This window comes from Pleurodeles waltl, chromosome 11 (genome assembly GCF_031143425.1).
Source record: "Pleurodeles waltl isolate 20211129_DDA chromosome 11, aPleWal1.hap1.20221129, whole genome shotgun sequence".
NCBI lineage: Eukaryota > Metazoa > Chordata > Amphibia > Caudata > Salamandridae > Pleurodeles > Pleurodeles waltl.
The window spans coordinates 37,817,277-37,837,452 of record NC_090450.1 but is presented as its reverse complement, the minus strand read 5'-3'; the positions used below and the strand labels follow the sequence as shown (position 1 = coordinate 37,837,452).

At 46.3% G+C, this 20,176-nt stretch overlaps 1 protein-coding gene across 4 annotated transcripts in view; it reads right to left on the bottom strand.

The window, feature by feature from the left end:
• Positions 1 to 4,782, bottom strand: part of LOC138265346 (eukaryotic translation initiation factor 4 gamma 1-like) — a 29,907-nt gene extending 25,125 nt beyond the window's left edge. Inside the window, exons 1-2 of one of the 4 annotated variants that reach the window (XM_069212979.1) lie at positions 4,634 to 4,750; positions 959 to 1,043 (exon numbers count right to left, since the gene is read on the bottom strand). In XM_069212979.1, the coding sequence (XP_069069080.1) occupies positions 959 to 975 (17 nt within the window). In that variant the 5' untranslated portion in view covers positions 976 to 1,043; positions 4,634 to 4,750. Of the gene's footprint in view, positions 1 to 958; positions 1,044 to 4,351; positions 4,548 to 4,602 lie in introns of those variants that run through there. The other 3 variants (XM_069212980.1, XM_069212981.1, XM_069212982.1) reach the window with 3 other exon arrangements.
• Positions 4,783 to 20,176: the final 15,394 nt, after the last annotated feature.

The following is a 20,176-nucleotide window of genomic DNA, read 5'->3' as shown; positions in this document are numbered from 1 at the left end:
GCTGGGATGCCCTGGGGTGCTGTAACAAAAGGCTCACTGCCAGGTGTTACAGTTCCTGCGGGGGGTGAGAAGCACCTCCACCCAGTACAGGCTGTGTTCCTGGCCACAGAGTGACAAAGGCACTCTCCCCATATGGCCAGAAACTCGTCTGGTTGTGGCAGGCTGGCAGAAGCTGGTCAGCCTGGCACTAGGAGTCGGACTGATATTCAGGGGGCATCTCTAAGATATTCTCTGGGTGTATTTTACAATAAATCCCACACTGGCATCAGTGTGCATTTATTGTGCTGAGAAGTTTGATACCAAACTTCCCAGTTTTCAGTGTAGCCATTATGGAACTGTGGAGTTCGTGTTTGACAAACTCCCAGGCCATATACTCTGTATGGCTACCCTGCACTTACAATGTCTAAAGGTTTTGCTTAGACACTGTAGGGGCATAGTGCTCATGCACATATGCCCTCACCTGTGGTACAGTGCACCCTGCCTTAGGGTTGTAAGGCCTGCTAGAGGGGTGACTTACCTAAGCCACTGGCAGTGTGAGGTGGACATGGTACTCAGAAGGGAGTGCCATGTCGACTTAGTAATTTTCTCCCCACCAGCACACACAAGCTGTGAGGCAGTGTGCATGTGCTGAGTGAGGGGTCCCCAGGGTGGCATTAGACATGCTGCAGCCCTTAGAGACCTTCCCTGGCATCAGGGCCCTTGGTACTAGGGGTACCATTTACAAGGGACTTATCTGTGTGCCAGGGCTGTGCCAATTGCGGAAACAAAGGTACAGTTTAGGGAAAGAACCCTGGTGCTGGGGTCTGGTTAGCAGGGTCCCAGCACACTTTCAATCATAACTCGCGTCAATAAAAGGCAAAAAGTCAGAGGGTAACCATGCCAAGGGGGCATTTCCTCACACCTAGGTATTCGTGGTAAAGAGCAGGCGTAGCTGATCCTTGCCCTAGATAAGCCTCACCTTTTCCTGCAAAGCATTAAAATTCACGTCACCTCACGAAGGGCAGAGCCTGTCAATGTTTAACTGCAGGCACGGCACAGAAGATCTGAAAAACAAAACCAAAGAACATAAAAAGAAAGGTGGGTTCGCACCTGTAGCCATCTCTGTGCCTGCCGGCTTGCAGTAACATGCAGTGACAAAAGTTTTCATACACATGCGTGCATGTAAGCATATAAAAATTGGCTACGGTTCAGGTCGCACATGTTTCGTATGAATCTAGCTTGGGTTGACCGGGCCCACGCACCCCTTGCCTAGCAAGGTCAGATTTCGACTTTGACTTTGGGAAACTGTTTTTATTTCATTTAGAGATAGGGACCAAGTGTTACTGAGGACAATATGGAGGGCATACCGTGCAGGCACTAGAATGAAAACAGGAACAGCATGCAGCAAGGAAAGCAGACCGCATGCAGATGTACTTGTATGCAGTTCTTGATCAGAAATGCAAAAAATGAACCTTCAGAGTTGTAGTCAGAGGAAGGACACTAACAGTCAACCAATGGCATTTGACCATCTGGTGTATTTTGTCCATGCTCCAAACCATGGCATGGATGGCTAAACAGAGCAAGAAGCAGAAGCAGACATGTGCCGGCCAATCAGGACACGTAAATTAAGAGTGGTGTTCAAATCAACCAATAGTAACTTCAGGTAAATAAGGGGTGGGTTCTAAGTCCCTTTTAACATTTTTTTCAAATAAGAGAGACTTTGCTGCTGCTCAGGCGAAACCTAAAAAAGATGACCTGTGAGAAACTGAGTTTGAAATGCTTTTGATTTTCCTAAGCGTTTCATCTACACAAGACACGTACATAAATGTGTGTTTTCTGGAAATATCAAACGTGTAAAATTATAATAAAGACAATAAGTTATATACCACAAAATACATTTTGAATTATTGTGGGCACGCAATAATAAGTAGTTTGTTATTACCCAGTGGAACCCTTTCTTATATACCTTATGAGAGAACGTGTTCAAACCTGCAAGGATTCATATGTATGCCTTACAGGGTACATGCAAGTGCTGCATAACAGACCAATTGTAACGTGTAACCTGCAGGTTCAAAAGACCTCTGCAATACAGTTAATAACCCACAGGCTCTCTCACTGAGCATACAAACCACTGACTTGAGTGTTTATAGGATATGGCCGTCTTTTGAGTGGTGTACCCCAATATTTTGCCCTGTTTGTTTTGGTGACCTCTGTACACTTCACCCATGTACTCCTGCTAACCAGTAGTACAGTAACTGTGCTTCTCCTTTTGACTTGTTTGAATTGATATAATCCAAATTGGCATACTTAAATTACTTATAACTCCCTAGTATACGGTACAGGGTGTAACTAGAGCCTGTAAGTTAAATGCTATAAGTGGACAGCAGCACCCATCTTGCCATCCACCACAGTGACAGTGCAAACCTTTCGGCCTCCCATTTTAGGCTCACTGAAGTAGTGTAAAAACCGCAATTCGACCTTCTAAATAAGCCCTTGTCTGGCCAAAACATTCATTTTAAATAATAATACATCCCTATGTAGGCCTTATAGCCCATAAGGCAAGGTGCATGGCATATAAAAGTAGAAAATGTAGGAATTTAATGTTGGACATCCTTGCAGTGACTAGCCCCCAAAAGCTATTTCCTCTATGGCAAAGCTGGCTGTTCCATAGAGAAACTCCTGGGTGCACTATATAATTTACTTCTCTGCCCAACTAAAGGTTCCAACACCTCATTTAGAGTCAGGAGGTCTTTTAGTATGTTGATGACAGATTATACTTCGTCTCTACTGCTGACATACACCTACAACAGTCAAAAAGATTAACAGCATTGGAAGTTTTGCCCTTTGGCAAGTTTACACTGCCTGTATGAGGTAAGGGGCATTGAAAAATGTAAAATGATCCCCAAGCCATGATAGAAAACTCCAATGGTAAGTGGGTCATGGTCCAAAGGTCCAAGGGGGTCTAAAAAGAAAATACAGAAAATCCTGAACAAAAAGTTGAAAATCTCAAAAAAGTTGAAAGTTTGTCCAACTACTCCCTCATATTGACGGAGCTGCCCTTCAAAATTTCAAATTCTTTACAGGAACCATCGTCACAACACGGTGGTTCCTGTAAATACAAGAGATTTCTGCTGGGCAGGCGGCATCTCAAAATTTGGTGGACAGGTACTCCTTCCTGCAGGGTGAGGGAATACTTTACACCGTTGTTTTGACTGAGTAAATTACAATACACCAAACCTAAATCAGTTCCTACGTCTAAAGGTAAAACTCACAACTGGGTTGAACCTGGTTTGTTTCCCACCCATGCTCCGTCGTGGACAGACTCAAATTGCGCCTAGGTCTCTGTTTAGCGTAACCAGTTGACTGTGATAGATACTTAACCTCTTTGGCATTATTTTGAATTTAAAATTTTAAAATGAATATCTCTGGTGCCATTTATTGGTTGTTTTTTTTCATTTTGGTGTCATTTTATTTATTAAAATGTACTCTATTTTTCTAAATTGGTTTAGGATTTCAATATGTTGTAATTTGACATTATTACAGTTTGAGTTCTGCATAAACACTTTACACGTTGCCTCTAAGTTATGTCTCTCTCCTCTGTGCTGTAGCTACCAGGATGTCGAACGCTGGTTAATTTAGGGACTTCAGTGGTTGCCAAAAAAATAAAACCATCAAACAAATAAAAACCTGATAGAAAGTGCAGTCATTCCTCCTATATACCACACAAACAGCAAGTGCACGACCATCCTACAAATAACCAGACACCGCTAGAGTACTGAACACTAACAGATGGCGAAACTACCAACACCCAGTGCTTAATTTGTGCTTGTTGTTTCTGGTGCTGAGCACCAGCACTTATTTTTGCGGGCCGGGGCTAATTCTTCTGCCTCAAGCTCTTGTAGCAAAAGACACATATGGGAAAGACGGAGGAAGAGAAAAGCAAAAAAAAAGTCACAAAGTTAGAAAGCTGCCAGAGTGAGCTGGCGGTGCAAGGGGTGTCTGTAAATAGATTAAAGAGGCCCGAGATGGCTTCAGGGTTACTCTGCCTCGGTATTCCGTGCTCGCACATTTAATTGCAGCAACCGCGTGTTTCAGAGGAGAGCTTTGAGCACCGGCACGTTTTTATTTACAAATTAAGCACTGCCAACACCCTCCACTCATTTATGTACCTCAGAACCAGAAACATTCAGCCGTTTTTGTTCTCTTTTTTGCACTTTTATCTAGCGCGAACTCGACCCAGGTATTGAAGCGCTTTACATGACCCCCAGGTACATTAGACAAAGTCATGTTATGTTTTTTTAGGCACGGGGAGATTCAGTAATTTGTCAAGAGTCACAGGGTGTAAAGCGCCGACGCCGGGACTCGAACCTACCTGGTTCCCCAGCTGGTAGCTCTGGCTGTAAGGGGACATCCGAAGCGAGGGGTAGGAAACCTCTGCAGAAATGCTGCCTTATACTGAAGTTACTAATACACACGGTATTTTAAAAGACGATCCACAAACATGTCCTAAATGTTCCATCTCCCAGTCTGACGCGACACTGCTGTACCACAACTAGACGAACACTACATGAAAGACAGACTCCGTCCATCTCTGCATTTTTATTATTCGAATATTGGTCTCACCGGGAGCAGAAATAGCAGTGACTTGGCCTACCTGAGCCGCGCGCCGCCTGGGTGTCAGTCTGTCAGGTGCGTGCAGCGAGGATGGAGAGGTAACAGCGAGAAGGCAGCCCCACCCCAGGGCTCAGCGCCAAGAAGCCTCTCCGCCCGGAAGCCCCGCTCTTTGAGTAGCTTTCACTTCAGGGACGTGACGAAACCGAAACCGACGTCCGCCGGGTAGGACCGCAGCCTTTCTGCGAACAAAACATCGGGTATTTGTTTCATGTTTGGGAGGGAGAAGCGCTGTAAATTCTTCCCGGGATACCACTTCAGTGCTCTGCCCCCTCATGCCATGCCATGCCAGGACGAATCTCTTCTGTCTGGGGCAACATTCCAGTTTAAGACCTAAATAGCGCGAGCTATAGTCCAGCCAGGAGGGCTCTGGCCCGGGGCCCCAGCGTTCAGGGGGCCCCACACTTTCGAGTCTCCCCTTCCCCCATAGAGCCAGCTCTGTTCTGCAAAGTCTTGCCCTGATGACCTTGAATAATTCTTAAACAGATTTTTTAAATACCATTTTCCTTTAATTAATTTTTAATGTGGCTGATCTTTGAAAGTCTATTACCGACATTTTCCAGAGACGTGTGTATGTTTCAAGAAACATCCATGATCAAGTTCCTTTTACGTCAAAACAGGACTTCGCATATGAGAAATGGGAGGGTGAGGAGATTATTTGCAGTAACATATGTGAGCTGCTGCTGTGTTACAAAGTTGAAGATGTCAGTATCCCTGAATATTTCATGTAAACACATTTGGGCTTTGTAGCAGTGTGCCTATTGCACTGTCAGTGACCTGGTCAAAGAGGGCACGAAAGAGCGGACATTGGATCATAATTGCCCCTGGCCTGCCTCTGTGCTGGGGAACACCCCGACAACTCCACGCACCCCGCCTCCGCTCACATTGACTGCCCCAAAATTAATTGCATTTACCCGTTCCCAAGAGACAAACACATAACCATAAACAGTGCTTAATTTGCCAGTTCTCTCTCTTGCCTTTTAAGTGACGGCCTGCTGCCTAAAAATGTCTCAAATGCCCTTACATTACACCCTTTTAAATAAAGGTAGTAAAACAGGTCTATACTCTTCTTTATTTTACAGAAATAACTTGCTGATTTCATACTGATTCAAAATGAAAATTCAATGTACTTTAGACATTTTTTGTGCTTTATAATAGGCTGCATATAGAAGTATAAAATATTTGTAGTATATTTATATGTAATATTTAAGATGTGCTCCGGGGTCCCCACAGGTGGGCTGGACTATTCAGTGTTTATGACTATTGATGAGGGTCCCCTAGAAGAGAATTCAGTATTAAGGGATACTGATCCAGATCCCTTGATAAAGAACCTGAAAAATACAGACATTATTCTGTATCTACGATTAAGATTTTCCAATGCTGCTCGAGTGCAGTCAGTACTGCAACGTAAGAGTTATCTGCAATATAAGACTAGAGCAGAAACTCTTCCAGATCCAGGGGTAAACATAAAAGGACAAGTCACTTAACTTCTGTAACACTCTTTCTGATGGTTCCTCCTACCACAGATTCCTCACTTTTAGAAAATCCCCAGATGCCAGACTGGATCCAGAAGATTTAAACAGCATAGCGCCAGTGTGCATGTAGTGCCACTGTGGTGCTCTACTTTGACTGCCACGGGGGGTGAGTATAAAGCCACATATAAGGACCACCTTCGAGTTCGGTGTCAGTTTCTCCCTTGAGTGTCTGCACCCCCAGTTGCAAATCTCAACAATAATTTGAGGTACCATGTGCATGTCTTTTTAAGATGAAAAAAGGGCATTCTACAGGGGAGAAGGAGAGAGAGAGAGTGTGTGTGTCTCTCTCTCTCTCCCCTCCTCATCCTTTTTCTCTCCCTCCCCCACTCCTGTGTCCCCATCCAAAAAGTCCTACATGGCTGAATGAGAAAAAATTACCATCCTTTTAGACCTAGTTGTTAAGGCAGAAGTGGTTCATGAACATGTGTAATTTATCTTTGGTAATGTGGACACTCCATCTACCTGTGGATTCCTCACCTCTTCAATCTCCTTAAGGCATAAAACTAAATCTGAGAAATTGGAAATAGCTCTCACACCAGCAGGTATCCCTGCAACTCCAACACTACTCCAGCCTTCACCAGATATGTTTAAGGAACCACCACAGAACTCTCAAGTTTGCTTCCAACCCTATTTTCTACACCTTCAGACGTGAAGGTGAAAGTAACAAAGAAGCAGGATGCTAAATTGAGTTGCCACTTTATTAAGTATTTGTCAGTAGTCCTCAGAATTGGAAGACAGGCAGGATTAGTGAGGAATCAGTAGGTAGATGGGGTAGCCACCAGAAGAAAAATATTATTTACCCTGTAAGCATCTGTTTGTAGAGTATACTGCTGTAGATTCCCAAACTCTGCATACGCCTGCTGCTTAGTGTTAGACTTGACGTTTTCAAAGAGTTTTCCTTTGAAGAAAGGCTTTTAAGTCAAGATATGCAATATGTCTCCACTCTTAGTAGGCAATGCACATGGGCACAGATAGAATGTTTCTCACACAGCCAGTAAGAGTAAGCATGGAGTGAAGAGTGCATGTAGTATGGTGCAACATCAGCAGTGTGGAAGTTGAAAAAAGACATCTGCAAATAGAGCCACGAACTTACAGGGAGAAGGGTGGGTACTTGTCAATCTACAGCACTACAAGCTATGAACAGATGTTTACAGGGCAACATCTCCAGTTGTAGCATGTGCTATAGATACACATTTTCTGCATTGACTGTAAAGCAGTACCCCTATAAGCAGTGCTAATGTGTTGATGATGCAGATGTATGAAATAAAGCCTTTAGGAATGTTGGGCCTATCATAACCTATAGGCAGTCTAAAATGTCCACACAGCGTTTGAGGACGTGTGGTGTTGACCAAATAGCTCCCTTACATGTGTCAGCTAGCGGGATACAGCCAAAGGACATTGTTTTCGTAGAGTGCACCCAGAGGGTAATAGGGAGTGGACTCCACTGGTTTTATGGTAGCAGGTTTAGATGCACTTGACGAACAAGTTACTTACCTTTGGTGTTGCCTTATCTGGTAGAGACTCTATCTAACCATATATCCCTTAGTTGTCAGAATGGATTTGGAAACCTTTTGGTGAGCGGAACCCTAGGACCTCAGGTGTCTTCCCCACCACCACGGTGAAAGACCACAGGGGAGAGATGAGGCCAGTGTCTGGGGAGGTCTCCAGTCCACTGGCATTTGTCAGATCCTCATACCAACTATCCGTAGGATCTTCTAGAGACTGGGATCCATAAGGGTCCGCAGAACCCTCCCAGGCATCACCCAATCCAGGCCTGTCATAAGAATAAGGCACTGACTCAGATACAGGCAGTCTGCCCCTAGATGACACCTGAGCCGGCATTGGATGACACCCATCCAGCTCCGTATCAGAGTCTCGAATAATGGGGGCAGCCCCAGTGCTGGGCGTCTGTGGTGCCAGGGGCATCAGCACTGAAGCGGGTGCCAGGAAGGTCAAGGTCACTCGACCGCCACCACTCTAGATTCTTCAATGTATCCCTGAAGCCCGAGGGTGCAGAGGGGAGCCTTCCCTCACCTGTGGGGACTCAAGGGGACTCCAGAGGGGTCAGGCCATCCAAAAAGAAGGTGCGTGGCCTCATAAAATTACTTTAATTGGGTGGGGGTCGCACTGGCTCCTACAAATTCAGGGAGGCGCAGAGATGGCCCAGGCTCCACCACAGAGCTAGGCCCCACAACTCATCTGAAGGCTTGCACAGTGAAGTCAAAGACCTCTTCAACTAATTCTTTTTGTGGGACTTACCCGACGATTTGGAGTGGGATGACGATCGCCACGTACACCTCCACAAACAATTTCGGGACCTTCCTCTTAATCAAGACCTGCAGCGTTGCAGAGACAATCGATGTCCGGTGATGCTGCTTCAGGGATCACACCATCAGTACCTTAGAATGCATGGTGTAGAAATCCTCACGTGTCTTGGCTTAGCAGTTTCGCCCAAGACACCAGTGACAAACTAAATGTGGATCCACCAAAGACGTCTGTCGACGACAAGAGCTGCATAACTTAAAACCTGCCTTTTTGGTTGACATCCTTCACACATGAGACTGAGGGCATGACATAGACGTTGGTGAACGGGTTATTCCGTCACAATGGTGATGGATATCATGTCCGCTGAAACTTAAATCCCATTGGCTGTATTGGGATTTAGGTTTGGGAGGACGGGATGTCCGTCACCATTGTGATGGAGTATTCCATCCGCCAATATCTAAATAAAGCCTTACGTTTTGAAAAAATCATTGAAAAAAATGACCTGCCTTGACTGGCGCAAAAAGAAAAGAACTGACATCAGGATGATGCGGTGGCAGCTATACAGGCACCACGCACATCACTTATGGTGCACACAATGCCATGTATTGGTGCGCAGGGGTACTGCCACCAAAAAATATCCGGATCAAGTCTGACGCCTGGGGATTATTCTAAAGTATGGAATCTGCAGCTAGAAGTCTCTATCAGATTATCTGTCTAGCAATACCAGCTTGGAAACGGCCTGGCCTTTGTGAGGTTTTGAAAGGCTACAAATAACTGGTTGCGCCTGCAGAAAGGTTCTCTCTGCTACAGTGTCTGGTTGAGGAAAAATACTACCAGCTCTATTGTTTGGTTGGGAAACCACTTTGAGGAGGAACTTTGGGTTGGATCTGAGAACAACCGTGTCCTGTTGACCTGAATGAAAGGTTCTTGGAGTGTGAAGCCCTGTAACTCATGATGTGCCAGATAAAATGGCTACAAGGAAGACAAATGTCTTGTAGATTCACATGCTCTGGACCCTTCTGGCACCTAGTGCTGTAATTGGACATATGGAAGTTGTTATTCTTCGATATCTTTCGAAGTGTCTAGTGACTCCTCCATTAGCTGGCCAAGTGCATGTTAATTTGCTTTACTACAATGGGTGACAGTACCTTGGAGTGGTGAGTAGCATGTGGAACATGTGTAATAAGGAGCTTAAATAGTAGATAGATCTGTGATCAAACCCACAACTTTCCTGGTCGTCGGATGGGCATGTGAATCTGCAGCACTACACACTATGAAAAGATGTTTACAAGGTGAAGGAAAATGGCTACCTGTTGCAGTTACCCCCACTTTTTGCCTGATATTGATGTTGACTTGACTAAAGTGTGCTGGGACCCTGCTAAACAGGCCCCAGCACCAGTGTTCTTTCACAAAAAATGTACCATTGTTTCCGCTGTTGGCACACCCCTGGCGCACACACACAAGTCCCTTGTAAAAGGTACCAGTGGTCCCAAGGGCCCTGTGACCAGGGAAGGTCCCTAAAGGCCGCAGCATGTGTTTTGCCACCCTAAGGGACCCCTCACCTAACACATGCACACTGCCATTGCAGATTGTGTGTGTTGGTGGGGAGAAAAAGGCAAAGTCGACATGGCATCCTCCTCAGGATGCCATGCACACAAAATACTGCCTGTGGTATAGGTAAGTCACCCCTCTCGCAGGCCATAAAGCCCTAAGGCCGGGTGCACTATACTACAGATGAGGGCATAGCTGCATGTTTAATATGCCCCTACAGTGTCTACGTCTGTTCTTAGACATTGTAAGTACAGTGTGGCCATATTAAGTTTATGGTCTGGGAGTTTGTCAAAAGGAACTCCACAGTTTCATAATGGCTACACTGAACACTGGGACGTTTGGTATCAAACTTCTCAGAATAATAAACCACACTGATACATTGCTGGATTTCGTAGAAAATGCACACAGAGGGCATCCTAGAGATGCCCCCTGTATTTTACCCAATCCTTCAGTGCAGGACTGACTGGTCTGTGCCAGCCTGCAAGAGTTTCTGACCCCCCTGGGGTGAGAGCCTTTGTGCTCTCCAGGACCAGAAACAAAGCCTGCACTGGGTGGAGGTGTTTCTCACCTCCCCCTGCAAGAACTGTAACACCTAGCAGTGAGCCACTAAGGCTCAGGCTTCATGTTACAATGCCACAGGGCACTCCAGCTAGTGGAGATGCCAGCCCACGGACACAGCCCCCACGTTTGGCGGCAAGTCCGGAGGAGATAATGAGGAAAAACAAGGAGTCGTCACCCACCAGCCAGGACAGCCCCTAAGGTGTCCTGAGCTGAGGTGACCCCTTCCTTAGGAAATCCTCCATCTTGTTTTGGAGGATTTCCTCCAATAGGATTAAGGATGTACCCCTTCCCCACAGGGAGGCGGCACATAGAGGGTGTAGCCACCCTCAAGGACAGTAGCCATTGGCTACTGCCCCCCAGACCTAACACACCCCTAAATTGAGTATTTAGGGGCATCCCTGAACCCTGGAATCAAGATTCTTGCAACCTGAAGAAAGAAGTACTGCTGACCTGAAAGCCTCGCAGACACGACGGAGACAACAACTGATTTGGCTCCAGCCCTACCGGCCTGTCTCCAGACTCAAAGAACCTGCACAACGACTCATCCAGCGGGACCAGCGACCTCTGAGGACTGACCTGCACCTAAAGGACCAAGAACCTCCCGAGGACAGCGGCTCTGTCCAAAAACAGCAACCAAGAAACCAACTTTAAAGAGACTCTTGCCTCACTCCAGAAGCGTGAGTCTTCACACTCTGAACCCGATGCCCCCGACTCGAGTTCAGGAGAACCAACACTGCAGAGAGGACTCCCAGGTGACTCCAACTATGTGGACACCCTGAGTCGACCTCCCCCCCCCCCAAGTGATGCCTGCAGAGGATCCAGAGGCTCCCCCTGACCGCGACTGCCCGGTAACAAAGGAACCCAATGCCTGGACAAAGCACTGCACCAGAAGCCCCCAGGACCGAGAGAAACGCGAAATCCGACACCTACTTGGCACACTGCACCCGGCCGCCCCTGTGCCGCGGAGGGTGTGTTTTGTGTGCCTGTTTGTGTCCCCACCAGTACTCTACAAAAAACCCCTGGTCTGTTCCCCGAGGACGCAGGTACTTACCTGCTGACAGACTAAAACCGGAGCACCCCTGTTTTCCATAGGCACCTATGTGTTTTGGGCACCTCTTTGACCTCTGCACCTAACCGGCCTTGAGATGCTGGTGTGGTAAAATTTCCTCCTACCGTGGGCTGCCTAAGCCCCAGAACTGAGACTTGTTACTTACCTCCCCCAGGAACTGTTGATTTTTGCACTGTGTCCACTTTGAAAATAGCTTATTGCCATTTATGCAAAGACTGTATATGATATTGCTTTTATTCAAAGTTCCTAAAGTATCTAAGTGAAGTACCTTGCATTTAAAGTGTTTAATGTAAATCGTGAACCTGTGGTTATTAAAATAAACTAAGAAAATATATTTTTCAATATAAAAATCCATTGGAATGGAGTAAGTCTGAGTGTGTGTTCCTCATTTATTTCCTGTGTGTATGTACAACAAATGCTTAACACTACCCTCTGATAAACCTACTGCTCGACCACACTACCACAAAACAGAGCATTAGAATTATCTACTTTTGCCACTGTCTTACCTCTAAGGGGAATCCTTGGACTCTGTGCATACTATTTCTCACTTTGAAATAGTATATACAGAGCCAACTTCCTACACTGGACCTTAACAGGAGGCTGGGAACAAGCTCTGAAATCCACTCTGCCGCCCTGTGCTCATGTTGGAGCAGGTCCAGCCCTTTGGGTTTCTCTCCACAGGTGAAACAGCAGGCTCAAGCCCTTATTCTGAGGTCCAATCCTTTGGCTCTGCAGGTTCAGTCGTTTGCTTTTCCATAAGTCCAGCAGTGTTCTGAGGAAGGTAGTCAGGGATACCACTTATACCTGGCTCTAGCTTGTTGTTGGGGGTGACCCCTTAACCAATAGGGAATGTGTTTCCAGGGCAACCCCACCCACTCCTACATTGCTGCTGGGTGGTTTGTAACCAACCACTCCAACAATGTCATACTCTGCCAAAATACAACATGGCACTAATGTTATTTCCTTAGTCAGAGCCCTGAGCACGTCCATAACTCGCCCTGCAAAACTAATCCTGGGGCAGGGCTTTTCCCCCATTGGGATTGGTGCCAGTTTAACTGCTTAAACAATGGCAGGGGCAGTTTAGGCATGAAAATACCAACTTTGCAAAATTGAAGTATACAAAAAAAGATGGATGGAATACCTGAATTGCAGACACTGGTAATTTCTCTAGCCACATCCCGGTCCATAGTTATTTTGCACACCATGTTACATCAGTTTGGACCAAGCCATACGTGTTGCCGAACTGGAACACAAGCAACCCAGTTTCACCCTTGTAAGGGCCCATAAGTCAGGTACATCTTAGTTCCAGTGGCACAATGTTAACAGGACTCACATCTGGGCATAACTGTACCACTTAAGGCAGCGCCTCACTGTTCAGAGCCAGTAAACCAGCACTGAATCTAGCAAAAAGCAGGGGTAACCTTGCAAAAAAGGTCCTTCCTCAGAGGGTCACAACCCAATCTAAGCAGTAGAAACAAACTGCCCCCGGAGGTAGCAGGCAACCACACCTCAGACGTCCCAACACGAGGCAACAACAGTGAAGCAAAGCATATTGTTCCTCTCTCCCAGCAGGACACAGAATACTTGAAATATGAAGGGCTGATCAAATTCACACAGCTGGTCTAATAGTGTGCCCCTAGAGTCAAACCATGGGCACAAGCATTCAACCACGAATAATGTCAGATGGCGGCAATGCGTCTCAGCACTCCATTATGCAAACTGTCCTCAAGCCAACTTGCAGCCTTCACATATTTCATCCCCATGATGGGAATCCCTCTTGAATATGAAATGAAATGGCTGCAAACTAAAACACAAAAATAAATATTTCCAGCCACACTAAGTCCCCAACACCCCCTTCTCCCTCACTGTGAAACACTGGAGACCCATTTGCGAATGATGAACTCTTACAGAGTAAGAAGCTAAGACATCAGAGGAATCACATGTCCAAAAAGGAAGACCGTGTAACAAGTGGGCTCCGCAGTGCACAAGACTCTGCGCTGTCTTGGGCTGACCAACACGGTTTTCATAAATTGAAACCATTCCAAGTCATAGCAAAGCCTATCTCAGGAGCGAGATCAGAAGAGGTGAACATTCTTGGTAGATTGTAGAAGAATGACTTGCCTGACCCACAATGAATGTCAAAAGCACACTCGCAAAGGGATGGGTTGAGCTGGGTCCTAAAGCAGGCAAAGAATTCATGTAGGAAGTTGGCTCTGTATGTGCTATTTCAAAGTAAGGAATAGCATGCACAGAGTCCAAGGGTTCCCCTTAGAGGTAAAATAGTGGTAAAAATAGATAATACTAATGCTCTATTTTGTGGTAGTGTGGTCGAGCAGTAGGCTTATCCAAGGAGTAGTGTTAAGCATTTGTTGTACATACACATAGACAATAAATGAGGTACACACACTCAGAGACAAATCCAGCCAATAGGTTTTTATATAGAAAAATATCTTTTCTTAGTTTATTTTAGGAACCACAGGTTCAAATTCTACATGTAATATCTCATTCGAAAGATATTGCAGGTAAGTACTTTAGGAACTTCAAATCATCAAAATTGCATGTATACTTTTCAAGTTATTCACAAATAGCTGTTTTAAAAGTGGACACTTAGTGCAATTTTCACAGTTCCTAGGGGAGGTAAGTATTTGTTAGGTTAACCAGGTAAGTAAGACACTTACAGGGCTTAGTTCTTGGTCCAAGGTAGCCCACCGTTGGGGGTTCAGAGCAACCCCAAAGTCACCACACCAGCAGCTCAGGGCCGGTCAGGTGCAGAGTTCAAAGTGGTGCCCAAAACACATAGGCTAGAATGGAGAGAAGGGGGTGCCCCGGTTCCGGTCTGCTTGCAGGTAAGTACCCGCGTCTTCGAAGGGCAGACCAGAGGGGTTTTGTAGGGCACCGGGGGGGACACAAGCCCACACAGAAATTTCACCCTCAGCAGCGCGGGGGCGGCCGGGTGCTGTGTAGAAACAGGCGTCGGGTTCGCAATGTTAGTCTATGAGAGATCTCGGGATCTCTTCAGCGCTGCAGGCAAGCAAGGGGGGGGTTCCTCGGGGAAACCTCCACTTGGGCAAGGGAGAGGGACTCCTGGGGGTCACTTCTCCAGTGAAAGTCCGGTCCTTCAGGTCCTGGGGGCTGCGGGTGCAGGGTCTCTCCCAGGTGTCGGGACTTAGGATTCAAAGAGTCGCGGTCAGGGGAAGCCTCGGGATTCCCTCTGCAGGCGGCGCTGTGGGGGCTCAGGGGGGACAGGTTTTGGTACTCACAGTATCAGAGTAGTCCTGGGGTCCCTCCTGAGGGGTTGGATCTCCACCAGCCGAGTCGGGGTCGCCGGGTGCAGTGTTGCAAGTCTCACGCTTCTTGCGGGGAGCTTGCAGGGTTCTTTAAAGCTGCTGGAAACAAAGTTGCAGCTTTTCTTGGAGCAGGTCCGCTGTCCTCGGGAGTTTCTTGTCTTTTCGAAGCAGGGGCAGTCCTCAGAGGATGTCGAGGTCGCTGGTCCCTTTGGAAGGCGTCGCTGGAGCAGGACCTTTGGAAGGCAGGAGACAGGCCGGTGAGTTTCTGGAGCCAAGGCAGTTGTCGTCTTCTGGTCTTCCTCTGCAGGGGTTTTCAGCTAGGCAGTCCTTCTTCTTGTAGTTGCAGGAATCTAATTTTCTAGGGTTCAGGGTAGCCCTTAAATACTAAATTTAAGGGCGTGTTTAGGTCTGGGGGGTTAGTAGCCAATGGCTACTAGCCCTGAGGGTGGGTACACCCTTTTTGTGCCTCCTCCCAAGGGGAGGGGGTCACAATCCTAACCCTATTGGGGGAATCCTCCATCTGCAAGATGGAGGATTTCTAAAAGTTAGAGTCACTTCAGCTCAGGACACCTTAGGGGCTGTCCTGACTGGTCAGTGACTCCTCCTTGTTGCTTTCTTTGTTCCCTCCAGCCTTGCCGCCAAAAGTGGGGGCCGTGGCCGGAGGGGGCGGGCAACTCCACTAAGCTGGAGTGCCCTGCTGGGCTGTGACAAAGGGGTGAGCCTTTGAGGCTCACCGCCAGGTGTTACAGCTCCTGCCTGGGGGAGGTGTTAGCATCTCCACCCAGTGCAGGCTTTGTTACTGGCCTCAGAGTGACAAAGGCACTCTCCCCATGGGGCCAGCAACATGTCTCTGGTGTGGCAGGCTGCTGGAACTAGTCAGCCTACACAGACAGTCGGTTAAGTTTCAGGGGGCACCTCTAAGGTGCCCTCTGTGGTGTATTTTACAATAAAATGTACACTGGCATCAGTGTGCATTTATTGTGCTGAGAAGTTTGATACCAAACTTCCCAGTTTTCAGTGTAGCCATTATGGTGCTGTGGAGTTCGTGTTTGACAGACTCCCAGACCATATACTCTTATGGCTACCCTGCACTTACAATGTCTAAGGTTTTGTTTAGACACTGTAGGGGTACCATGCTCATGCACTGGTACCCTCACCTATGGTATAGTGCACCCTGCCTTAGGGCTGTAAGGCCTGCTAGAGGGGTGTCTTACCTATACTGCATAGGCAGTGAGAGGCTGGCATGGCACCCTGAGGGGAGTGCCATGTCGACTTACTCGTTTTGTCCTCACTAGCACACACAAGCTGGCAAGCAGTGTGTCTGTGCTGAGTGAGAGGTCTCCAGGGTGGCATAAGACATGCTGCAGCCCTTAGAGACCTTCCTTGGCATCAGGGCCCTTGGTACTAGAAGTACCAGTTACAAGGGACTTATCTGGATGCCAGGGTCTGCCAATTGTGGATACAAAAGTACAGGTTAGGGAAAGAACACTGGTGCTGGGGCCTGGTTAGCAGGCCTCAGCACACTTTCAATTGTAAACATAGCATCAGCAAAGGCAAAAAGTCAGGGGGCAACCATGCCAAGGAGGCATTTCCTTACAATTCACACGAAGGACACTCATTGCATGAACCCAGGAGAGACCTGGGAACGGCATCTACATCCTTTGAAATCAACGAAAATTTGAACTCCAGATCCGCTTCAAAGGGCACAGGAATTGAAAATGTCACTTACCCAGTGTACATCTGTTCGTGGCATCAGTCGCAGTAGATTCGCATGTTTTGCAATAGCTCGCCATCTGGTGTTGGGCCGGAGTGTTACAAGTTGTTTTTCTTCGAAGAAGTCTTTCGAGTCACGGGACCGAGTGACTCCTCCTTTTGTCTCCATTGCGCATGGGCGTCGACTCCATCTTCGATTGTTTTTCCCCGCAGAGGGTGAGGTAGGAGTTGAATTGTAGTAATAGTGCCCATGCAATGGAGTGACTAAGTATGCACCTATTTAAGGTTGAGATGATACATATATAAATAATTGAAGGTAACTTCCAAACTGCTACAGGCTCCCGGGGAGGCGGGTGGGCACATGCGAATCTACTGCGACTGATGCCACGAACAGATGTACACTGGGTAAGTGACATTTTCAGTTCGATGGCATCTGTCGCTGTAGATACGCATGTTTTGCATAGACTAGTAAGCAGTTATCTCCCCAAAAGCGGTGGATCAGCCTGTAGGAGTGGAAGTAGTCTGAAATAATGTTCTTAGTACGGCTTGACCTACTGTGGCTTGTTGTGCGGATAACACGTCTACACAGTAGTGCTTGGTGAATGTGTGAGGCGTAGACCATGTGGCTGCCTTACATATTTCTTGCATTGGGATGTTTCCTAGAAAGGCCATGGTAGCACCTTTCTTTCTGGTTGAGTGTGCCCTTGGTGTAATGGGCAGCTGTCGTTTAGCTTTAAGGTAGCAGATCTGGATGCATTTAACTATCCATCTGGCTATACCTTGTTTTGATATTGGGTTTCCTGCATGAGGTTTTTGAAATGCAATAAATAGTTGTTTAGTCTTTCTGATGTTTTTTGTTCTGTCAATGTAATACATCAATGCTCTTTTGACATCTAATGTATGTAGTGCCCTTTCAGCTACGGTATCTGGCTGTGGAAAGAACACTGGAAGTTCCACTGTTTGATTTAGATGGAACGGTGAAATAACCTTTGGCAAAAATTTAGGATTGGTCCTTAGGACGACCTTATTCTTGTGTAGTTGTATAAAAGGTTCCTGTATTGTAAACGCCTGAATCTCGCTTACTCTTCTTAGGGAAGTAATGGCGATGAGAAATGCCACCTTCCAGGTTAGGAACTGTATGTCGCAGGAGTGCATGGGTTCAAAAGGTGGACCCATAAGTCTAGTTAGGACAACATTTAGGTTCCATGAAGGAACAGGTGGTGTTCTTGGTGGTATAATTCTCCTAAGGCCCTCCATGAATGCTTTAATGACTGGTATCTTATATAGGGAAGTTGAATAGGTAGTCTGCAGGTATGCAGATATTGCTGCAAGGTGTATTTTAATGGAAGAGAAAGCCAGGTTAGATTTTTGTAAGTGAAGCAAGTAACCCACTTTAGTTCTGGAGTTGTGTGTAATGGTTGTATTTGATTAATATGGCAGTAGCAAACAAACCTCTTCCATTTACTTGCATAGCAGTGCCTGGTGGATGGCCTTCTGGCTTGTTTTATGACTTCCATACATTCTTGGGTAAGTTGTAAGTGCCCGAATTATAGGATTTCAGGAGCCAGATTGCTAGATTCAGCGATGCTGGATCTGGGTGTCTGATCTTTTGGTTGTGCTGTGTCAACAGATCTGGCCTGTTGGGCAATTTGATGCAGGGTACTACTGATAGGTCTAGCAGCGTTGTGTACCAGGGTTGCCTTGCCCAAGTTGGTGCTATCAATATGAGTTTGAGTTTGCTTTGACTGAGTTTGTTTACCAGGTAAGGAGGGAGAGGAGGAAAAGCGTAAGCAAATATCCCTGACCAGTTCATCCATAGGGCATTGCCTTGGGATTGTTCGTGTGGGTATCTGGATGCGAAGTTTTGGCATTTTGCGTTCTCCCTTGTCGCAAACAAGTCTATCTGAGGTGTTCCCCAGAGTTTGAAATAAGTGTTCAGAATTTGGGGGTGAATTTCCCATTCGTGGACCTGTTGGCGATCTCGAGAGAGATTGTCTGCGAGTTGATTTTGGATCCCTGGTATAAATTGTGCTATTAGGCGAATTTGGTTGTGAATTGCCCAACGCCAAATCTTTTGTGCTAGCAGGCTTAACTGCGTGGAGTGCGTCCCCACCTGCTTGTTTAGATAATACATTGTTGTCATGTTGTCTGTTTTGACGAGAATGTATTTGTGAACTATTATTGGTTGGAAAGCTTTTAGTGCTTGAAAAACTGCTAGAAGTTCTAGGTGATTTATATGCAGTTTTGTTTGATGTACGTTCCATTGTCCTTGTATGCTGTGTTGATCGAGGTGTGCTCCCCACCCTGTCATGGAAGCATCTGTTGTTATTACGTATTGTGGCACTGGGTCTTGGAAAGGCCGCCCTTTGTTTAAATTTATGTTGTTCCACCATAGAAGCGAGAGGTAAGTTTGGCGGTCTATTAACACCAGATCTAGAAGGTGACCCTGTGCTTGTGACCATTGTGATGCTAGGCACTGTTGTAAGGGCCTCATGTGCAGTCTTGCGTTTGGGACAATGGCTATGCATGAAGACATCATGCCTAGGAGTTGTAGTACCATCTTTGCGTGTATCCTTTGTGTTGGATACATGCGTTGTATGATGGTGTTGAAATTTCGAATTCTTTGTGGACTTGGAGTGGCTACTCCTTTTGATGTGTCTATTATGGCTCCCAGGTATTGTTGTACCTTGCGCGGCAGAATTTTGGATTTTGTGAAATTGACGGTGAACCCTAGTTTGAAGAGGGTTTGTATGATATGATTTGTGTGATGTGAGCACTGTATTAACGAATGGGCCTTGATTAGCCAGTCGTCTAGATATGGGAACACATGTATTTGCTGCCTTCTTATGTGTGCAGCGACTACCGCTAGGCATTTGGTAAAGACTCTTGGTGCGGTTGTTAATCCGAAAGGCAGTACCTTGAATTGGTAATGTATTCCTTTGAATACAAACCTTAGGTATTTCCTGTGCGATGGGTGTATTGGTATATGGAAATAAGCATCCTTGAGGTCTAAAGTTGCCATGTAGTGGTGTAGTTTTAGCAATGGCAATACTTCTTGTAGTGTGACCATGTGAAAGTGGTCTGATTTGATGAAAGTGTTCACTACTCTGAGGTCTAGGATTGGTCTCAGCGTTTTGTCCTTCTTTGGTATCAGAAAGTACAGTGAGTAAACTCCTGTGTTTATTTGTGTGTTTGGCACTAATTCGATTGCATTCTTTTGCAATAGTGCCTGCACTTCTATCTCCAGGAGATTGGAATGGTGTGTTGTCAAATTTTGTGCTTTTGGTGGTATGTTTGGAGGGAATTGTAGAAATTCTATGCAATAACCATGTTGGATAATTGCTAGAACCCAAGTGTCTGTAGTGATTTCCTCCCATGCTTTGTAATAATGACTTATTCTTCCCCCCACTGGTGTTGTGTGGAGGGGGTGATTGACATGTGAATCACTGTTTAGTAGTAGGGGTTTTGGGGCTCTGAAATCTTCCTCTATTTCTAGGGAATTGCCCTCCTCTATATTGTCCCCGAAAACCTCCTCTATACTGTCC